Source organism: Grampus griseus (genome assembly GCF_964374135.1).
Source record: "Grampus griseus genome assembly, chromosome: 1".
In the NCBI taxonomy this organism is placed as follows: domain Eukaryota; kingdom Metazoa; phylum Chordata; class Mammalia; order Artiodactyla; family Delphinidae; genus Grampus; species Grampus griseus.
In genome coordinates, this window is record NC_139017.1 from 46123815 (window position 1) to 46141833 (window position 18019).

General features: G+C 37.0%; 1 protein-coding gene across 1 annotated transcript in view; it reads right to left on the reverse strand.

Moving 5' to 3' along the window:
* Positions 1-18019, reverse strand: part of CR1 (complement C3b/C4b receptor 1 (Knops blood group)) — a gene marked incomplete at both ends in the record, with an annotated part of 102122 nt that overhangs the window by 40018 nt on the left and 44085 nt on the right. The window contains 7 exons of the mRNA XM_082653398.1: positions 6937-7036; positions 7630-7810; positions 9573-9802; positions 13663-13748; positions 15168-15270; positions 15361-15537; positions 17034-17432. Of these exons, the coding sequence (XP_082509524.1) occupies positions 6937-7036; positions 7630-7810; positions 9573-9802; positions 13663-13748; positions 15168-15270; positions 15361-15537; positions 17034-17432 (1276 nt within the window). The remainder of the gene's footprint in view (positions 1-6936; positions 7037-7629; positions 7811-9572; positions 9803-13662; positions 13749-15167; positions 15271-15360; positions 15538-17033; positions 17433-18019) is intronic.

An 18019-nucleotide genomic window follows, 5' to 3' on the forward strand; every position in this document is an offset into this window, starting at 1 on the left:
GTATGAGCCCTGGGCCGCCATGGTTCTTAACATGAGAGATAAGTGAACTGCTGTCTTGTTCAAGCTCCTGTTATTTTGTGTTTTTTCTGTCTTTTATAACTTAATCTAATCTTAACTGGTATACCAGCTCTTCCCAAAACAGTAACAAAAAGATGGTGGGAACCACGTTGGTAGAGCAATGACAGTGAATATTTTGGTAGACACGGTAAGTCACTTTTATATTTAGGTAGTGATTAAATTTTACTTATTGTTACCTTGTTTTTTATGAGCTGTGTTCTAAAATCTTTTAAGTGTGCAAACAAATATTTAATCTTCAAAATGTCTGCAAACAAACATTTTGAGAACCACTTTAGTAAGGAAAGAGGATAATCATCCCTGTACTACATGTGTGTTTCCTTCCGCCTGTCTCCTATCATACATTTAAATGTTGCCTTAGGAGCACAGGGCCATGGGTATCCTCTGACTTTTGACCTTATAAAGGCTACTCTTAACGTACTCACTATGACTAAACTAGAGCTTTGGAGTAAAAATGTGAAGCAGGTTCCAGCCCCTGTATGACTGTAAAAAGCAGTGAATATTTTTGAACATATTGTAAGACACTAGTATGCTGCAGTAGTGATTATGTTGTAATATTTTTCCTGGATGGATTTTCCATCTCTGTGAATTACTTTTACTGGAGCCCACTCAGTTCCCCTGAGCATTAGAAATCTGTATAGTTTTCTGTATAGAACCACTCTAAATTGTTGTTCAAGAGCCATGAGATTCCTTTCCCTATAAGCATCATACATACTGTGGAGAAGCGTGCTGAGGCACTGGACAGCCCATTAAGTAAGGTCAGGGATGGGAGAATCAAGGGCTAGGATGGTGTCATTTTTATTTTTTCCTATTTGTTCATGTACTTTGAACTATTTAGCAGTGGAGGGAATCTATGGAGACATTCAGTAGGCTGCAAATTACTAAAAGTAGCTCACAGATATGACTTTCAGCAGCCCTCTTTTTTTAAAAAAAAAAGAAATTTAAAATTGAATTTTATTGGCTTATAAAAGTTAACATACATTCATTGTAGACATATTTGGAAGTTGTGAATAACCCAAAGATCAAAAATGTCACCACCCAAGATAGCACCACTCGTAGTAGCTAATATTTTGCTATGAATACTTCTAGCCTTTTTATCTAAAAATATACGTGTAACCCAGATGTCAACTGGGCTTAGCTACCTTTAGAAGAAAGAGCTGGTTAAATTGGACACAAGCACCAATTCTACATTTGTAAAGTACAGATTCCCATCTGCCCTCCAACCCCCTCCAAACATTCTCAGATTTCTCAGCCCCATCAGTCCTACAGATGACTGCAGCCCCAGTCAACATCAAAGACACTATCAAGAGAGTGAAAAGATAAAAGGATAAAAGAAAATATGTGGAAATCATTTATCTGAGAAGTGTTTAATATACAGAATATATAAAGAACGCCTATAACACAACAACAAAAAGACAAACAACCCAATTGAAAAATGGACAAAGAACTTGAATGGACATTTTTCTAAAGCAGATATACAAATGTACAAAAGATATACACATGAAAAGATACTAACAATTATTAGTCATTAGGGAAATCCAAGTCAAACCCAATTCAGACCTTCCAGGATGGATGGCTATAATAATAACCTTTTTGAGTTTTTTTTTAATAATAACTTTTTAAAAATGGAAAATAAAAGTGTTGGTGAAGATGTGGAGAAAATGGAATGCTTGTAATCGTTGGTGGGAATGTAAAATGGTGCAGCCACTGTAGAAAACAGTTTGGCTATTCCTCAAAAAGTTAAATATATAATTAACATATGGTCTAGCAATTCCAATCCTAGCTATATATCCAAAAAGACTGACAACAGAGACTCAAGTAGATACAGGTTTATCAGCTGATTTATGTATTTTTAAGTACATCTTGGAAACTGTATTTTTCCTACAAAATGGCACATTTCATGGATGTTTTCAATTTCATTAGGCTAGAGAGGATATACTACTTTTATTTAGTATTGATTGAATCCCTTCAATATCTACGATATCTCCTTTCTCATTCACGTGTATTGGCAGATTTGTTATTTTGTGAAATTACAATTGGCCAAATTCCGTTTGTTTAATTGGCCACTTTAAGAAACTACTCTGAGATTTTTACTTATCGTTTCCCTTTTTCCTTTTTATTAATTTCCTTTCTTTATTAATTTCTTAGTCCAGCTTCTTTTATATGTTCATGTTCTAGTCATTTAAAAATTCTTAGGTAAAATGCTTTGTTCATTTATTTGAAAACTTTGTCAGATAACAAAAGTACTGACTATTTCTCTAAGGACAGTTTTGGCATCAGTATCCCAGAAATTTTCACGAGTAATATTTGCACCAGCATTCATAACGAACAGGCTGAATAATGTAAGGTTTACCAATACGGGCTGTGGAGGCAGACTGGCAATATTCAAATTCTAACCTGAGCCTCTGTCCTGTGAGTTTTGGTAAATTGGTTCATCTCTCTGTCTTAGTTTCTCTCCTGTAAAATGGGGCTATGTGTAATATTCACTTCAAAGAGTCATTTTCAAGAGTAAGTTAATTCATGTAAAGCACTAGAAGAGTTCTCAGGGCTCATGCACTCAATAATCATTCCTTATTGTTATTTGATATGTAATCTGCAATGTCTGTTTTAATTTTCTCTTTGACTAAGATCCAAAACTTGAATTTTTATTTATTCTTTTGTCATTAATTCCTAGTGTTATTTTTATTATAATAAGAGTATATCGCTGTTTTAGTTTCTCCTGTGTTCAAATCTATTGAGGCACACCCTGTGGAGTGATATGCTATCAACTCTTATAAATGGTTCCTAGAAAGAGTTTGCATTCTCTGTAAGGTACAAAATTCAATACACATGTACCAAAACAGCCTCATCCATCAGTGTCTTATTTTTTGTACCTTTGCTTACCCAATCTGAAGTTTTCAACTATTATTATTATTTTATCAATTTATCTTTTTACTTCTTTTTAGAACCTCCTTGACCTGGAATAATAAAAGAAATTGAGGAAAACTAATGCTCTTTCATCTAACCATAGGTTGGCAAACTGAGTTCTGCAGGCCCCATGTATGCTGTATCACACATTCATTCATTCACTGTCTAGGGCTACTATCCCACTGCAACTGCAGAGGTGAGTAGTTATAACAGAGATTATATGGCCCACAAATCTGAAAGTATTTACTATCTGGGTCTTGACAGAAAAAGTTTGCCACCCCTTTGTCAAAGCAATCTGCGTTTTATTTGTCCAGGTTAACATCTGCTCCTTGGCTATTTGTTTATTTAAGTTTAATTTATTTCTTTTCAGTAACTTAACAACAGAAAATTACAACATATGTTTTTGCTTAGAATACCATGTATTTCAGATAACCCTACTTTCTCTAAGCACATTCAAACATATATATGCATATAGAGTATCTCCTCAAAATTTGTCATTGTTTTTCCAAGTTGAAAACAAACTCTACAAATTGTTTTCTCAGTCAATATCACATCATGATCATCCATCCAGATCACTGAATATAGGATCTAATTAAGTCTTTTTGATTGCTGCAAAATAGTGCATGTGTAGATACCTAACAATTTCTATAGTGGCGGCATCATTTTACATTCTCACCAGCAATGTACAAGGATTCTAATTTCTACACATTCTCACCAACACTTTTTATTTTCTGTTTATTAATAATTATTATTAAAGTCATATTAAGAGGTATGAATGGGTTTGATTTGCATTTACCTAATGGTTAATAATGTTTAGCATTTTTTATGTGTTTATTGGCCATTTGTATACCTCCTTTGGAGAAATGTCTTACTCAAGTCCTTGGCCCATTTAAAATTGGGTAGTTTTTTTCTTGCGGAGTTATAGAGATCTTTATATATTCTGTATATTTAATTTTGTCAGATATATGATTTGCAAATATTTTTTTCTCATTCTATGAGTTGTCTTTTCACTGTCTTGATAGTGTCTGCTATGGTCTGAATGTTTATGTCTCCCCAAAATTCATATGTTGAAATCCTAACCTCCAAAAGTGATGGCATTAATAAGTAGGGCCTTTAGGAGCTATGTCATAAAGGTGAAGTCCTCATGAGTGGGAGTAATGCTCTTATAAAAGAGACCCCACAGAGCTTCCTAACCCCTACACCATGTGAGGACACACTAGAAGCATACACCTAGAAGAGGACCTTTGTTGACCCTGCCAACACCCTGACCTCAGACTTCCAGTTCCTAGAATGGTGAGAAATAAAGTTCTGTTGTTTATAAACTACCTAGCCTGTGATATTTTGTTATAGTAAGCTGAATGAACTTGATAGTGTCTTGATGCAAAAATGTTCTTAATTTTAATGAAACCCAATTTGTCTATGTCTGCTTTTGTTGCCTGTACTTTTGGTGTCATATTTAAGAAACTATTGCCAAATCCACGGTCATGAAGATTTGTCCCTATATTTTCCTCTAAGAATTTTATAATTTTAACTTTTAACTTCAAGTCTTTGAATGTTTTATAGTATTCAGTGTATAAGTCTTATGTCTCCTTGGTTAAATTTATGTCTAAGGATTTTATTGTTTGATACAATTATAAATGGAATTTTTCTATTATTTTATTTTAGAAATGTGTCTTTTAATTATCATGTAGTTTGAAGTTTTTACTGACTATATTTAGAAGGCATTGTTCTTCAAAAGGGGAATTTAAGCCATCACACGTACTGTAATAACTTACACATTTTATCTTGCTTATAGTGTTCTTTACTTTTATTTATTTAACAATTCCCAGGGTTGGAACTCAGTACTGTATAAAACGAGCTCCATTCTTGCTCTGCTGATGCTGTTTCCAGCAAGAGAGATAGAAAGCTTCCTAGTCTTCCTTTTCTTACCCCTCTTTTGTCATATGGACCAAGTGGTTGTGCTTTTTTGATTGCCATTGTGATGTTGAATTTATATATTTTGATTTTATACTAGCATGGAATAATATCTATCTTCTTTATTTATCATGTCAAGAATATGTACTTATCTATATGTATTATAAGTTAAGCATATATATATATATATTTATTTTACTGCATCACCAACTTCCTAGTTGTTGTGATAAAAATCTATTATTTTATATCAAGTTTACTATACTTCCTTTCATACATGAGTTCTCTTTTAAGAATTAGTTCTGCCATTATATTTAGTTTCACAACCATACTAAAAATAACAACTTTAACTCTGTTTAAATAGTTTTGTGACTCACTACTATTTCTTTGATTTCTTCTTTCAAAAATTTACTCATATTTTTGTGAGAATTATTCTTTTTTCAGGAAGCATATCTAATTGGCATATGTTTTGGGTTCTTACTCATGTAAGACTATATATCTGTGCCTTGGAGATAAATGACAGCTTGGCTGAGCACAGATATTTTATGGCATAATATTTTCTCTCGAACACTAATTTCTGTAATTTAGTGTGTGGAAGAGGCTTTTGATGCCAAAATGAAGTTCTTCTTTTTCTGTTTATCTCTCGATAGTTGCAGTATTTTTATTCAGTATCTGAATTTCATACATTTCCTTCATGTAGGGCCAGTGCCTCTTACCATTAACCTTGCATTTGTTTAGTAAGCCTTAAAGATTCAAACGATCTAGGCTTTTTTATTCTGGTCTGAGAAACTATCTTCCATTATGTGCTAATTAATGCTTCAGTTTTTTCTGGTTTCTTTTGTTTTTCTCATATCTAGATTGTGTGTGAGTGAATATGTGTATAATTTCCAGTTTTGTCCTGGATTAATTCTGGAGAATTTAATCTTATTTTCTAATGATCTCTTTGTTTTTTTCCTGGATTCAATCTCCTGATTATTGCTGCTTTTTAGATTCCTGTGTGTTTTATCCATAGGTAAATTTTCCTAATATCAGATCAGTAAATCTTATAAATGCCTTTCATAGATTCTATGTTATAAACACATATGAGAGATTTCTAATATCTTATTTTGTAGCTTATTCCCATGTTTATTGGAATACTCTGATTTATAGAGGAATATTTTCTCTGATTTCTCAAATTGGTCTTTTTATTTTCAATTGCTGTATCTTACCTTATATTTAATGATGTTTTGGCTTGCTCACCACAGAGAGTTTTAGGCTTATTTCTGAGGGGAGGTGAGAAGGGACTGGTGATGAGATTGTATGGAAAGTTTTTAAGTCTCTCAAGCTCAGACAAAGTGAGAAGGGGTGAATATTGATTTATCCTAGTTTAAACTTGCTGGATCATAGGTATAATAGCTTGGGCAGAATAGCATGGGGCCGATGACTAGGGACAGTTTTTGCAGGAAGATTTAATATAGATATCTTTTTTCCCTCTAAGTTATTGTGCCAACTGAAAATTAGTAAACATTCTTTAATTGCTCCCTCTAAGTTGAGGCAATGGCTTCTAGCATGTTTCCCCATTCCAGGGAAAAGTCAAGTGCAAGAACTCCTTTAAGGTCCCCACTCTGTGTGCACTTTAACACTTACATTTCCCAGAGCTGCTGTTACCTTTAATATTTATCCTCCCAAACCCTGCCCCAGGATCCTCTAATCAGCTATACACCCGCTAACCTGTTAAGGATGTTTGCATAGTTCAACCAGCATTTTTCCTTTTATTTGGCAAGCTGGTCCTTTTTATTCAGTGAATATCTTTCGCATGTACTACCTTCAGCAGAAGCATGGTGCCCTCCCCTAGTTTTAATACAGGTACACATTGCGCTTTCTTTTTTTAGATTCCTTGGTCAAATGCCTATGTTGTTCAAGCTACCATCTCTACCCAAAAGTCCTATTGCTTACTTTTTGAAGTACATACGTCAGTAGTCTGGTTTGTATATCTTAGACTGGGTGGAAGGTTGGCATTGCTGTTCTGCAACTCACATTCCAAAGATAGTGCTCCCAACTCACCCTTTATTACATGAATAATTAACTGTTGATCCAAACTGCGTATCTGTGTTTATATAAACCATGCCATTGAAGGGTTCTGGAGGTTTTCCACATGATTTTCCTACAGAAAAGAAGCAGAATTCGGGATGAGGTGTACAGTTCAATTTACATTTGTTTTTAAGATTCAGACTGGAGTGCAGCATACTGAACAGCCTGTATACTTCTGATTGTTCTACAGAATTGACCACTTTGAGGAAACTCACCATACAAGTAGATATAGGGCACCTGCTTTTAAAACGACCAGTGAGCATCACCCAATAAAGGTCATTTGTGGTTTTCCATCCCATCAGCCTAAATCAAAGGCCTTAAATTTGGGATTTTCCTCCTATCTTAGTTAGCCAAGCACAATTCACTGTGACCCACATAATTTTCTTGTGCCCCTGTTTTATTCATTTCATGGTTTTAGCCACCAAGTGTAACCTCCAGTGAATGGAAATTTTTTCTCCAATTCCTCTTGTGAGAGCCATTCCTATGAAATGAATATCTAGTCAAGGTGTAGAAATGCAAGGCAATAAGAAGGGATGACTTACAAGTCCACCCTCCATTTAAATATCTTGGGCAAACTTAGATGCCTCACCTTCAAAATCTGAACAAATTAAATCAGATCTCACAGATTCTTTGATATACATAAATTGGCTCCCAGGAAGGGGTTACTCATATCTCTAAATATCTTGGCACTTGACGAGACCAAGTTTTCTAAGCAGGTGATAGAGAACATATTTTCAAAATACCCAAGGAAGCATTCATAATTCAAAGATGTCCCAACTGGAAACTCAGATTCATCAGTCAGGATTGTAGGCTTTGTAAATGGAAACTGTTTAGGGGCTTTACAATACTTGAAGACCAAAACCACAGAAATATCAAAGTAAGCAGAGAGACTTCCACCCTATCTCCTCTTTCTCTCCAACTGAGCTGATAGATGGGATCACAGAAACAGAGACATAATAATGGCAAAAGAGTTTCTTCCCCTAAGGTAACCCCTGAAGTTACCTTAGGATGGTGCTTTACAATAGCATCTACCCATCAGGAAATTTTTACTGCTTGGAAGACTATTCACCTTTTTGGCCTTTCTGTTCAGAGCAAGAGTTTTAGTCAATAGTTTCACATGCCAGGCCTTCTATCAGGGTGCCTTTATCTAGAGTTAAGTTAACCATTACATCCTCATTTACTGGTGTTAACATACTCACGTATATTAAGACATATTTACTGTCTCTTTTCACTTATTCCTCCCTACCTCAGTCTCAGGATGCCTACCATAAGCTGCTTCTCTGGTACTAAATAGCAGTCACCACTTGTAGTGGGTGAATGATGTCCCCTGCAAAGATGCAACCATCTAAAACATTAGAATGGGAACTCATTTGGAATAAAGGTCATTTCAGATACAATTAAGGTAATGATCTTGAGATGAAATTATCCTGGATTACCAGAGTGAACCCTAACTCCAGTGACTGCTGATGTCCTTTTATTTTTTTGCTTTTATTTTTTTTTATTGGAGGATAATTGCTTTACAATGTTGTGTTCGTTTCTGATGTACAACAAAATGAATCAGCTATACGTATACATATATCCCCTTCCTCTTGCACCTCCCTCCCAACCTCCATCCCACCTATCTAGAGCATCACAGAGCGCCTCATCCCACCTCATCACAGAGCACCAAGCTGAGCTTCCTGTGCTTTTAAGAGAGAGGAAGTAGAGATTTGAGACACAGAGATATTGGAGAGAAGGCCATGTGAAGACAGAGGCAGGGATTTAAGTGATGTGTCCACAAGCCAAGTAATGCTAGGAGCCACCAGAAGCTGCAAGAAGGATCCTCCTTTTAGAGCCATAGGAGAGAGTGCAGCCCTAACAACACCTTGATTTCGGACTTCCAGCCCCTAGATCTGTGAGAGAACTAATTTCTGTTATTTTAAGCTACCTAGTTCATGGTTTATGGCGGCCCTAGGATGCTAATAGACCATTCTTCTCATTCTGATGCAGATATTCAAGGACAAGGACAAAACAGACTAAGCATTCAGTAGCTTCCTCTAAGAAGCTAGGTCTTCTTTATGAGAGGGTATACTGTGTGCTGCATAATTTGAAATAGAGTCTGAACTCAACTATCTCCTCTTTGGTGGCGACTGCTTCTATTTGCCCATTCAATAAGCCTGGCTGGGGACCTAGGCAACTGCATTTAAAGAAATCTCACTGGATTCTGATACCTACTATCCAGTTGGAGGGTGAGGAAGATCAAGGAAAGGTTAAATGCCTCTCATCATGTGTAGCCTTTTCTCACTGGATTGCTCTTCTATCTTAGGGCTCCCCTGCCAATGATGTGGTATTCCAAGGTTGGTGCCACACCCCCACTCTACCCCAGCTTCCATTCTTCTCTTGCCCCACTCTCCTCACCACTCCACCAGCAAGTAGAATGATTAGCATCTTACCTAGTTAAACATCTTGGCACTGCTGGAAATATCTGTTTTAGCTATGGCATGTAATTTCGACACTTCCACTTATGACAAAGTTAAACTCACAAGAAAACACCATATCTCATTATAGAAATATAAAGGATGTGGTCCAGGTGTTCTGAACCCATTTAGGGTATATAGGGGTGGGCACTGACCAACAGGACCAGAAAGTTCACAGTGAGGGTCAGGGATGCTCCAAACCTCATTCCCTTGACTGTCACTTGTGCAGTGGATGGTGCTCTCCCTAAAGAGATTGAAAGTCATCCCTCTATCTGGGTGGGGGTCACATGTGCAAGATATTTCTTTTCCACAGGAAATGCCTCCCAGAGAAGTTCCTGTGTGGTTCCCATTAAGGATAGCCAGCAGATTTGGACAAAAGATTTCTAAAAGAGCTAAAAGTTACATTAAAATGCTTAAATTTTCATCTGGGTCAATTTCACAATTGTGGGATTCTGTGACTGTGTTGCCAGTTCAACAACAATTAAACTCTTAGGGAGAGTGCAAACTACAATATAAATATATTAGGACACTGCTGAGATGCAGCTAAATGAAGTTACATCAAAATCAATTTTTATTATAAAAGTCTAAAAGGGACTTAAGCATCCTGAACTCTTCAGCGAGTTAAGCCTTCTGGATAATTGAGGCTTAAATAAACAAAAATCTTCTTAACCACATCCATTTAACAAGGAAATTATCCATTATTTCACCAAGGTTTTTTTTCTTTTTTTTTGAGCACCTACTATACAGCAAGTACTATTTTAAGCACAAAATAGGTGACATCTTTTAACATCAAGGATCTTCATCCTAGAGAATTTTTTCCAAATATATTCCAAATATATACATTTACTATTTGTCTATCCATGATTTAATCTTTTCTTGATACCTTGAGGCTGTTATTCTCAAAAGCAAAATGAATGGTTACAGAAATGCTGCCACAGTGAAATGAAACATCTCCATACTCCAGTGCGTGCTCCAAAGGCTCAAAAATGTTTTGACTTTTAAGATACTTATAGGTTTTACAGTTTGTTTTTATCATTGAAGAAACACACATTTCTTCTTTTGAGCGTTATGTATTTAGAGATGCTCCTTTCCCCTTCTGATCTGATCTGTATTTAGGAAGAGGATACTGCAGCTTGAAAGAATTATGGATAAACTAACTAGTCAAAGGGTGGAATAGCTTAACCAATGTTTACACTCTATTAAGTGATTTTAGGTATATCCTTGAGTTCATGGGAGTAATTTTCTTTCTTTCTTTCTTTCTTTTCTTCCTTCCTTCCTTCCTTCCTTCCTTCCTTCCTTCCTTCCTTTCTTCCTTCCTTCCTTCCTTCCTTTCTTTCTTTCTTTTTTTCTTTCTTTCTTTCTTTCTCTCTTTCTTTCTTTCTTTCTTTCGTTCGTGTTTCTTAATTACATTAAGATTTTCAAATAGCTGACTTTCAAACATGAAAGATGTAACTATGGTTTCACTATATAAATCAGTACAATATATTCAAATAATATTAAAGCAAAGTATTCATTTGAAAAAATAAATATATATCTTTCAGTCATTACAATCAGAAGATGAAGCAACATCCTGGTGATTTAGTGAAGAAATAAATGTACAGATTGGATATATTAGTAGTGTTTCTCTATTTAACAGGTTACATTTCTGTCATGAAAAAAGAAAAAGCTCCCTAATCCCACTTCCCTTTGCAGCTGTAGTCCCTTTTCTCTACCCCCTTTACATTAGAAGTCCTCTAAGATGTTGTCTATGGTCTGTCCTTCCTCCCCTTCATTATCCCTTGAACTCATTCCAATCGGGCATTTGCCCCCACAACTCTACTGAACTGCTTTTATCGAGGTCATTCATTACCTCCAAGTCGCTAAACCCAATGATAATTTTCTGTCCTCATATTATTTGACCTCTCTGAAGAATATAACGCAGTTTCTGAGACTCATCTCCTTAAACAAAGTTCTCCACTTGTCTTCCAAGATACCTCATCCTCCTGATTTTTCTCTCAACACACTGGCTGCTTCTTCTTAATCTCCTTTTCTGATTCCTTCTAATCTTTCCAACATCTTAATGTTGAATTTACAAGGTTCAGGCCATGCATCTATTCTCTGGCCCCATTCACTCTCTGGGTGATCTCACTTAATCTCTATTTTAAACTCTATATCTAAACCATCAGCAAATCCTGTCATTTCTACCTTCAGAATATATCCAGAATTTGAATACTGCTTATCACTTCTCTCAGTGTTATCCTGGGCCAACATCTCTGGTTAGATTTTTGCAATAGCCTCCCAGCTTGTATCCTCAGCTCTACCCTCAGATTTTCTTGGCTACAGGTATCTTTTGGGCCTTCAGTTGCTTTCTCAATTGAGAGTGCTGATACCACTGCTACCTCATTTCCTGACAACACTGGCTGTGTCAGCACCCCCAAGGGTGAGATGGGCTTCTGCACAGCCTGTGCTGTACCACTGCAGTGGAGGTCACAGTAGTTCTAAATCGAAGCCAAAGTGACTGGATCCATGTCCACTCTGGCTCTTTCTATCACTTCCTGGCTTAGGTGGAGTACCAGGCAACAGATCATGGGCTCTAGTGTCCCCAGAGTCTGATCAGGGAGAGAAATAATACAACATGAAATCCAAGGACTTAATAGCCTTGGAATAAACAGAAGATGAGAGACAGGAAAGACCGAGCAGATAAGTTGCTCGTTCTTTCTCTTCTAATGGTCAGTTCTGGTTCCACAGAATCTCTCTGGAGATGTCCTATATGGCCAAACAACCAGCCGTCTTTCTTGTGAAGCTTATGGCCACTTCAATAACACAATCTCTTTTATTTATCTGCTTTTCTTTCCTCTCCACCTCCCTTTTTGTTTTCCTTCACCTTTGCTGCCCTGGGACTATACCCTCCAGTAGAGCATTATAACTCAAACTTTGTCTCTGGCACTGTTTTTTGGGAGAATCTCAGTCTAAGATACATCCTTTCAACTCAGCTCTCTCTAGAGTAGCCAGAGTGAAATCATTAAAAGTAAGTTAGAGGGGCTTCCCTGGTGGCACAGTGGTTGAGAGTTCGCCTGCCGATGCAGGGGACACGGGTTCGTGCCCCGGTCCGGGAAGATCCCACATGCCGCGGAGCAGCTGGGCCCGTGAGCCATGGCCGCTGAGCCTGCGCGTCCGGAGCCTGTGCTCCGCAACGGGAGAAGCCACAACAGCGAGAGGCCCACGTACCGCAAAAAAAAAAAGTTAGATCATGTTACTTTTCTACTCATAATACTCCAATGGCTTTTCATCTTGCTTAGAGTGAAAACCTAAATTCTTACAGAGTATAGAGTTATTCTCTTTTATTGCTCTTGTATACTTCCGTATTTGCTCACTGAACATCAGCCATATTGACTTCTGAGAAATGTCAGGAGCAGGCTTTTCAAAGAAAATGCCAGGAACACTTCTGCCTTGGACCTTTGTAGTTTCTGCTCCATCTGCATGGAAAGTTCTTCCTCTATCTTTGCACATTGGTAATCAATCAATTTTCATCAATGCTCAAATGTTATTTTCTCTTTTTCTTCCTAATCATTTTATTTTAAATGGAAACAATTTTTTTCTGGAATTCCTTTTTCCCATTTACACAACTATTTTTTGCATTACCCTGTTTTTTTCTTAATAACACTTAGTATTATTTGAAATTGTCTATTTATGTGTCTGTTTGTTTACTTCATATATATATATATATATATATATATATATATATATATATATATAGCCTTTCTCCCTGCACAAGAATATAAACAACATTGGAGCAGGGACCTAGTCTGTCTTGTTTACAGGCATATTCCTAGTATCTAGAAGACTGGTTGGCACATAGTAGTTACTCAAAAAATATCTGTTGAAAGAATGTGTATATGATGGATTGATGATTGAAGAAAGGATAAAAAAAGCTGAAGTGTGACTATCATTTTTGAGAAGGAAAAAGGGAACATTTGACAAAGCTTCAGGCCATAAATTTCTCCCCATCTGTGAAGCATTTCTTCCCATTTATAGCACATAGTACGTTTATAAATATTTATAGAATGACACACAAAGCCCATGATGTTCAGGTTTATTTCCCCAAAAAACATTCTTTGTAACTATTTCAACAATAAATATTTGTATCAAAAACAAAATAAACAGAGGGACAGACATTAGATAATTTCATATGGTAAAATGCAACAAGAAAATGAAAAAAACAAGGAGAAAGATGCAGACCTGAACAGATATTCTTTCTACTTACGTTCACACACAGGAACACTGTTATTCCAAAGGCTTTTCATTCCAACCAAGATACAGTAACTGGCTGAGCTTCCCTTTAACTGGAACCTAAGGAACAAAAAGCAGTAGTGACTGGATGAGCACACCATTTCTCTCTTCCATCCACTGACAGATCTCAGCTACTTCCCTTCTGCTAAAACACAATTTAATGCCTAAGTTAAATCCCAAATGAAAGAAAAAGCTCAGCCCATTTTGTTTCTCAGCTGATAGAGGCTCAGAAACCAAAACATTTTAAAAAATTACTGCTTCCAATGAGGACAAAGCAATGACACCTGTCAAAGCTCAGTAATCAGACTTGCCTGAACTAAAGAAGGTACAAAAAACATAGACAGGCATTTCCTTAGTCTGGTCCTGGACCTTCAGGAGACCATCTTACCCTGACTGCTCTCTAACAAGACCCCATTTGTCATTAGGAGAAACTTTGTCCTCTAATGCAAAGCGTGGCATTTTCCTCTTTCAGTAATCCAGGAGGAAAACAACTCCTGATTTAAGCAAATCAGAGAACATGAGGAAAGATATCAGAGAGAGACTGTTCCTTTTGCCAATACATTTGGAATGTTCCTGAATGAGACTTCTGACATATCTGGATTACTGAAGAGTAAAGCCAAATTATCTAGGAAAAATAAGAAACAGTGAGGAGACAGGATTCCTTGGAGTACAATCATCCTAAAACATCTGGTTTATTGTCAGACCAGTGGCTCCTGAATTGCCTCTGGGCCTTTATTGGGTGACTGGTAATTGATGCTTGTCAAGAGTCCTTGGAATATACTGAGAACAACTGCTCTATTGTCCATGCTTTTTACCTGCCAATGGTGTTGGAACATAACATCAAGATCATTGAGATTCACACAAAGAGTTAATGATGTTACTTGAAATATGAACAGCAGTCTTCATGCTCTTTCAACACAGCCTAATACTAATTAGATGATATGTAATTATTACAGATTAAAAATACTTCTGCTTACTCTTTTGTTCCTATTCCAAATGCCACTAATGATTGGTTAAAAAATTTCCTGACACAATCCTTGCATGTCATCTGTCTTATAAATAACTTTCTTTCATATATATGTGTATATATATATATATACACATATATGAGTATATATATATATATATATACATATACATATATATATATCGAACTTAACCTCTGGAATATGTATCTCTTCATGCCTACAAATTACTATTTATCCATTTTATCCAAACACTTAATGTTCCACCTAAATATTCAAGTTCTGTTGTTATGTTTCTGCTGTTCAGTATATTTACCACTTTTCCTTTTTAAGCATCTGTTCATGGTCCATCTGGTTCTTACCATACTTCCCAATCCCTGTTTGAGATATTAGTCTCTTGTAGTACTTTTTCTCCATTAGTCAGCCTCCTGTTTGGATAAAACCCATTGCCCAGGGCATCAGCATATCAGCATCTGGCAGTGTGGCCCTGGTCTCTTTTCCAGTTCACACTCACCCCTCATCACAAATGAAGGACACTTTTGCCCCAAGGTGGAAATTAAGTGGAAAGAGCACATGTCCATTAGGAAGTTGGTCCAGGAAGTCAGCACATGATTTCACTAGAAAAAAAAAAAAAAAAAAAACAAGAGTAAGACTGCCAAGTAAGGGACAAAGAGATTGATCTGCAAACCAGAAGAGAGTATAGGCACCTGCACATCTGGGAGCTTCCGGGCTCCAGTCTCCCTGGGGCGTACAGTGCAGAGAAGCAGCCCCACTGAGATCATAGCCAGGCTCACAGCTGTAGAACACTTCCTGCCCAGAGGAAAAGTTGTTCTTATGGCTTGGAGTGTGTTTACCATGCAGGACTTCTGGAGGTGGCTGACATACTGGGTAAAGAACAGTAAAGTACCTGTCAGTTATAGGGAAATACCTTTTGCTAAATTCTAACCCTTCCAAGGGGTACAGGTATAACAAAGGAAGTCAAATGATACTCCAATCCCCTTGTTTTACTAATGTGGAAGTTCTGGATAGGGAAGAGAAGTAGCCAAAAACCTCACAGCTAGTACAAGGTAGAGAATTAGAACCCAGTCCTTCCCAGCACAAGTTCTAAAATACATCCATTAGTCCACCAGGCATGCTGTCTCTTCTTCCACTGCTGGCTCTCTAGTATAGAGTCACTAGTACTGGTGGGCTACCCAACTCACATATTTGCTAGAAAGGCAATACAATTTACAGCCTCATCTTTCAGGTAATGAGAAGGTTACCTGAGCCTGAATCTGTAACAGATTTCCCCTTATCTCTTTTTTTCACACTTCTATGATCAAAGTGTAGTAATTACCCATACTGTATCTGTTTGTCCTCCCAGCTGCCCTCTCATTGGTTGTACAAGGCTGATATGGGTTGGTGGAAAAACTGTAAGCTCCCTCTCTGTCCCTAGTATCAACCACAATATTTACCAATCCACTTCTACAGTCCTTCTTATGCCAGCTATTGTGGCATAAGAAGACAAGACCAGCCATTGAGAACAAAATCCCCTAAATAAGCCAGTCCTTGTAATGACAGGACACATTTCTTAGAGAATATTCAACTCAAGGTGTGGCTGCCTCCATTCACAGTCCTTTTGGTATGTGCTAGGGGCATTAGAACTCATTTGAACTTCAACTTAACCTGTACCTAATTAAAGATGAATGAAAAATCTGTTTGGCTTTGAGCAAGTTACTTGCACTTTCAATTTCAGATTTCTAATGATAAAATGTAGGAGGTGGACCAAAACAAACTCTAAAGTCTTTGCCACTATTCTGAGGCTATGATATCTTTCTTCATAAGCCAGTTTCTTTCTGTGATAGATGCTGATAAAAGTAGAATTCTATAAAGCAAAGTTCTGTCAAGAACCAGAGCATTCAACTTTAGGGGCTGACACACTGCCTTCTATTCCTGGATATGCCACTTAGTAGCACATAATTTAGACAACTTATTTAACCTCTGAAAGACCAAGCTAACTTCACTGTCCTATGGATATAAGGATAGCACTATTTCAAAGGACTGTTGCAAAGAGTAAACAAGATTATTATACAGCTGACCAGAAAGTCCACATCATTCTTGAATACAACTGAGAGATATTGGAACTGGTACTTTGCCTTGAGAATTCCTCAATATGAGAGTCCCAAATGTCTCCTTCCTTGAATAATTAAACTCTTGCTTCTCAAAATGAAGGCACTTACACACAAGTGCAAACACACATTTTATTAATTTTGTGCTTCCTTGCCCCAAATTTACTCACACTGCTCACCACACATCCTCCCCCGAGAACCGACACTAACCTCCTGATCCTCCTACAACTCACGTCATTTGTAGGCCCCTTCAAAGCCTCAGTCAGACTCACCCCTGGAGCAGCTGGGCAACTCCGGCCCCCACTTGTTTTGGGCCTGGCATTCAACAGTGGAGGGTCCTTTCATGGCAAAGCCGGGCTGACACCTAAACCTCACACTTTCACGTAAAGAAAATAAGCTTTTGTTCTCAGACATCCTTATTCCATTTTCAATGACTGGAGGCGTGCATTTATTAGGTGCAATGCACTGAGGGGGAGGGCCACTCCAGATGCCAACTTGATTGTCTTCACTGGTGCAATATATTGACGGCTCACCCACGAGGTCAAACAGCTTCTGCCTTCTCTCTCCAAGATTGCAGCGATAGGTCACCACTGTTCCGTATTGAAAGTATTCTCTGTCGGTGCTAATGAAATCTCCATTGGCGATGTCTGGGGGTGGCCCACAAGGAATGCCTGGGAAAAGGGAAGGGACAGCAAGTTAAAACCTCAGTTTCTTAAAGTTATATCCAATTATGAATTTGGGTAACCAGTTTAAAAAATGATCAAAATGTCACTATTCAGAACACTTCTGCTCTTGTCTAATATTTGCTAATGTACAGACATGTTTTTACACAATCGCAGATTAGATAGCCACAATATTATGACCTCTGCTCTTCTCAATTAATGCTATTTCAATAAATGTATCCATATATTATTATAGTCCACATACTTCTCCTTTTAAGTGAGAAGTTATATGTTATTTAACTATTTTTAATTCAATTCTTTCTCTGTAGAGGGCATTTGGATTTATTCTATTGGTTATTAATATGGTATAGCATACAATATAGTCTATCAAATAAATAAAACCCCAAAGCTCTGGTACAACTAATAAAAAATAAACACAAATACACAATATTACACACGACAAACATAACAATCACAGATTCAGAAGTAAAAAAAATAAATGAATGTGTACCTACTCTATGCTAATAATCTTGAAAATGAGGATGTTAGAAACGAAAATATATTTTGCCAATATTGACTCAAGAAAAGGTAGCATA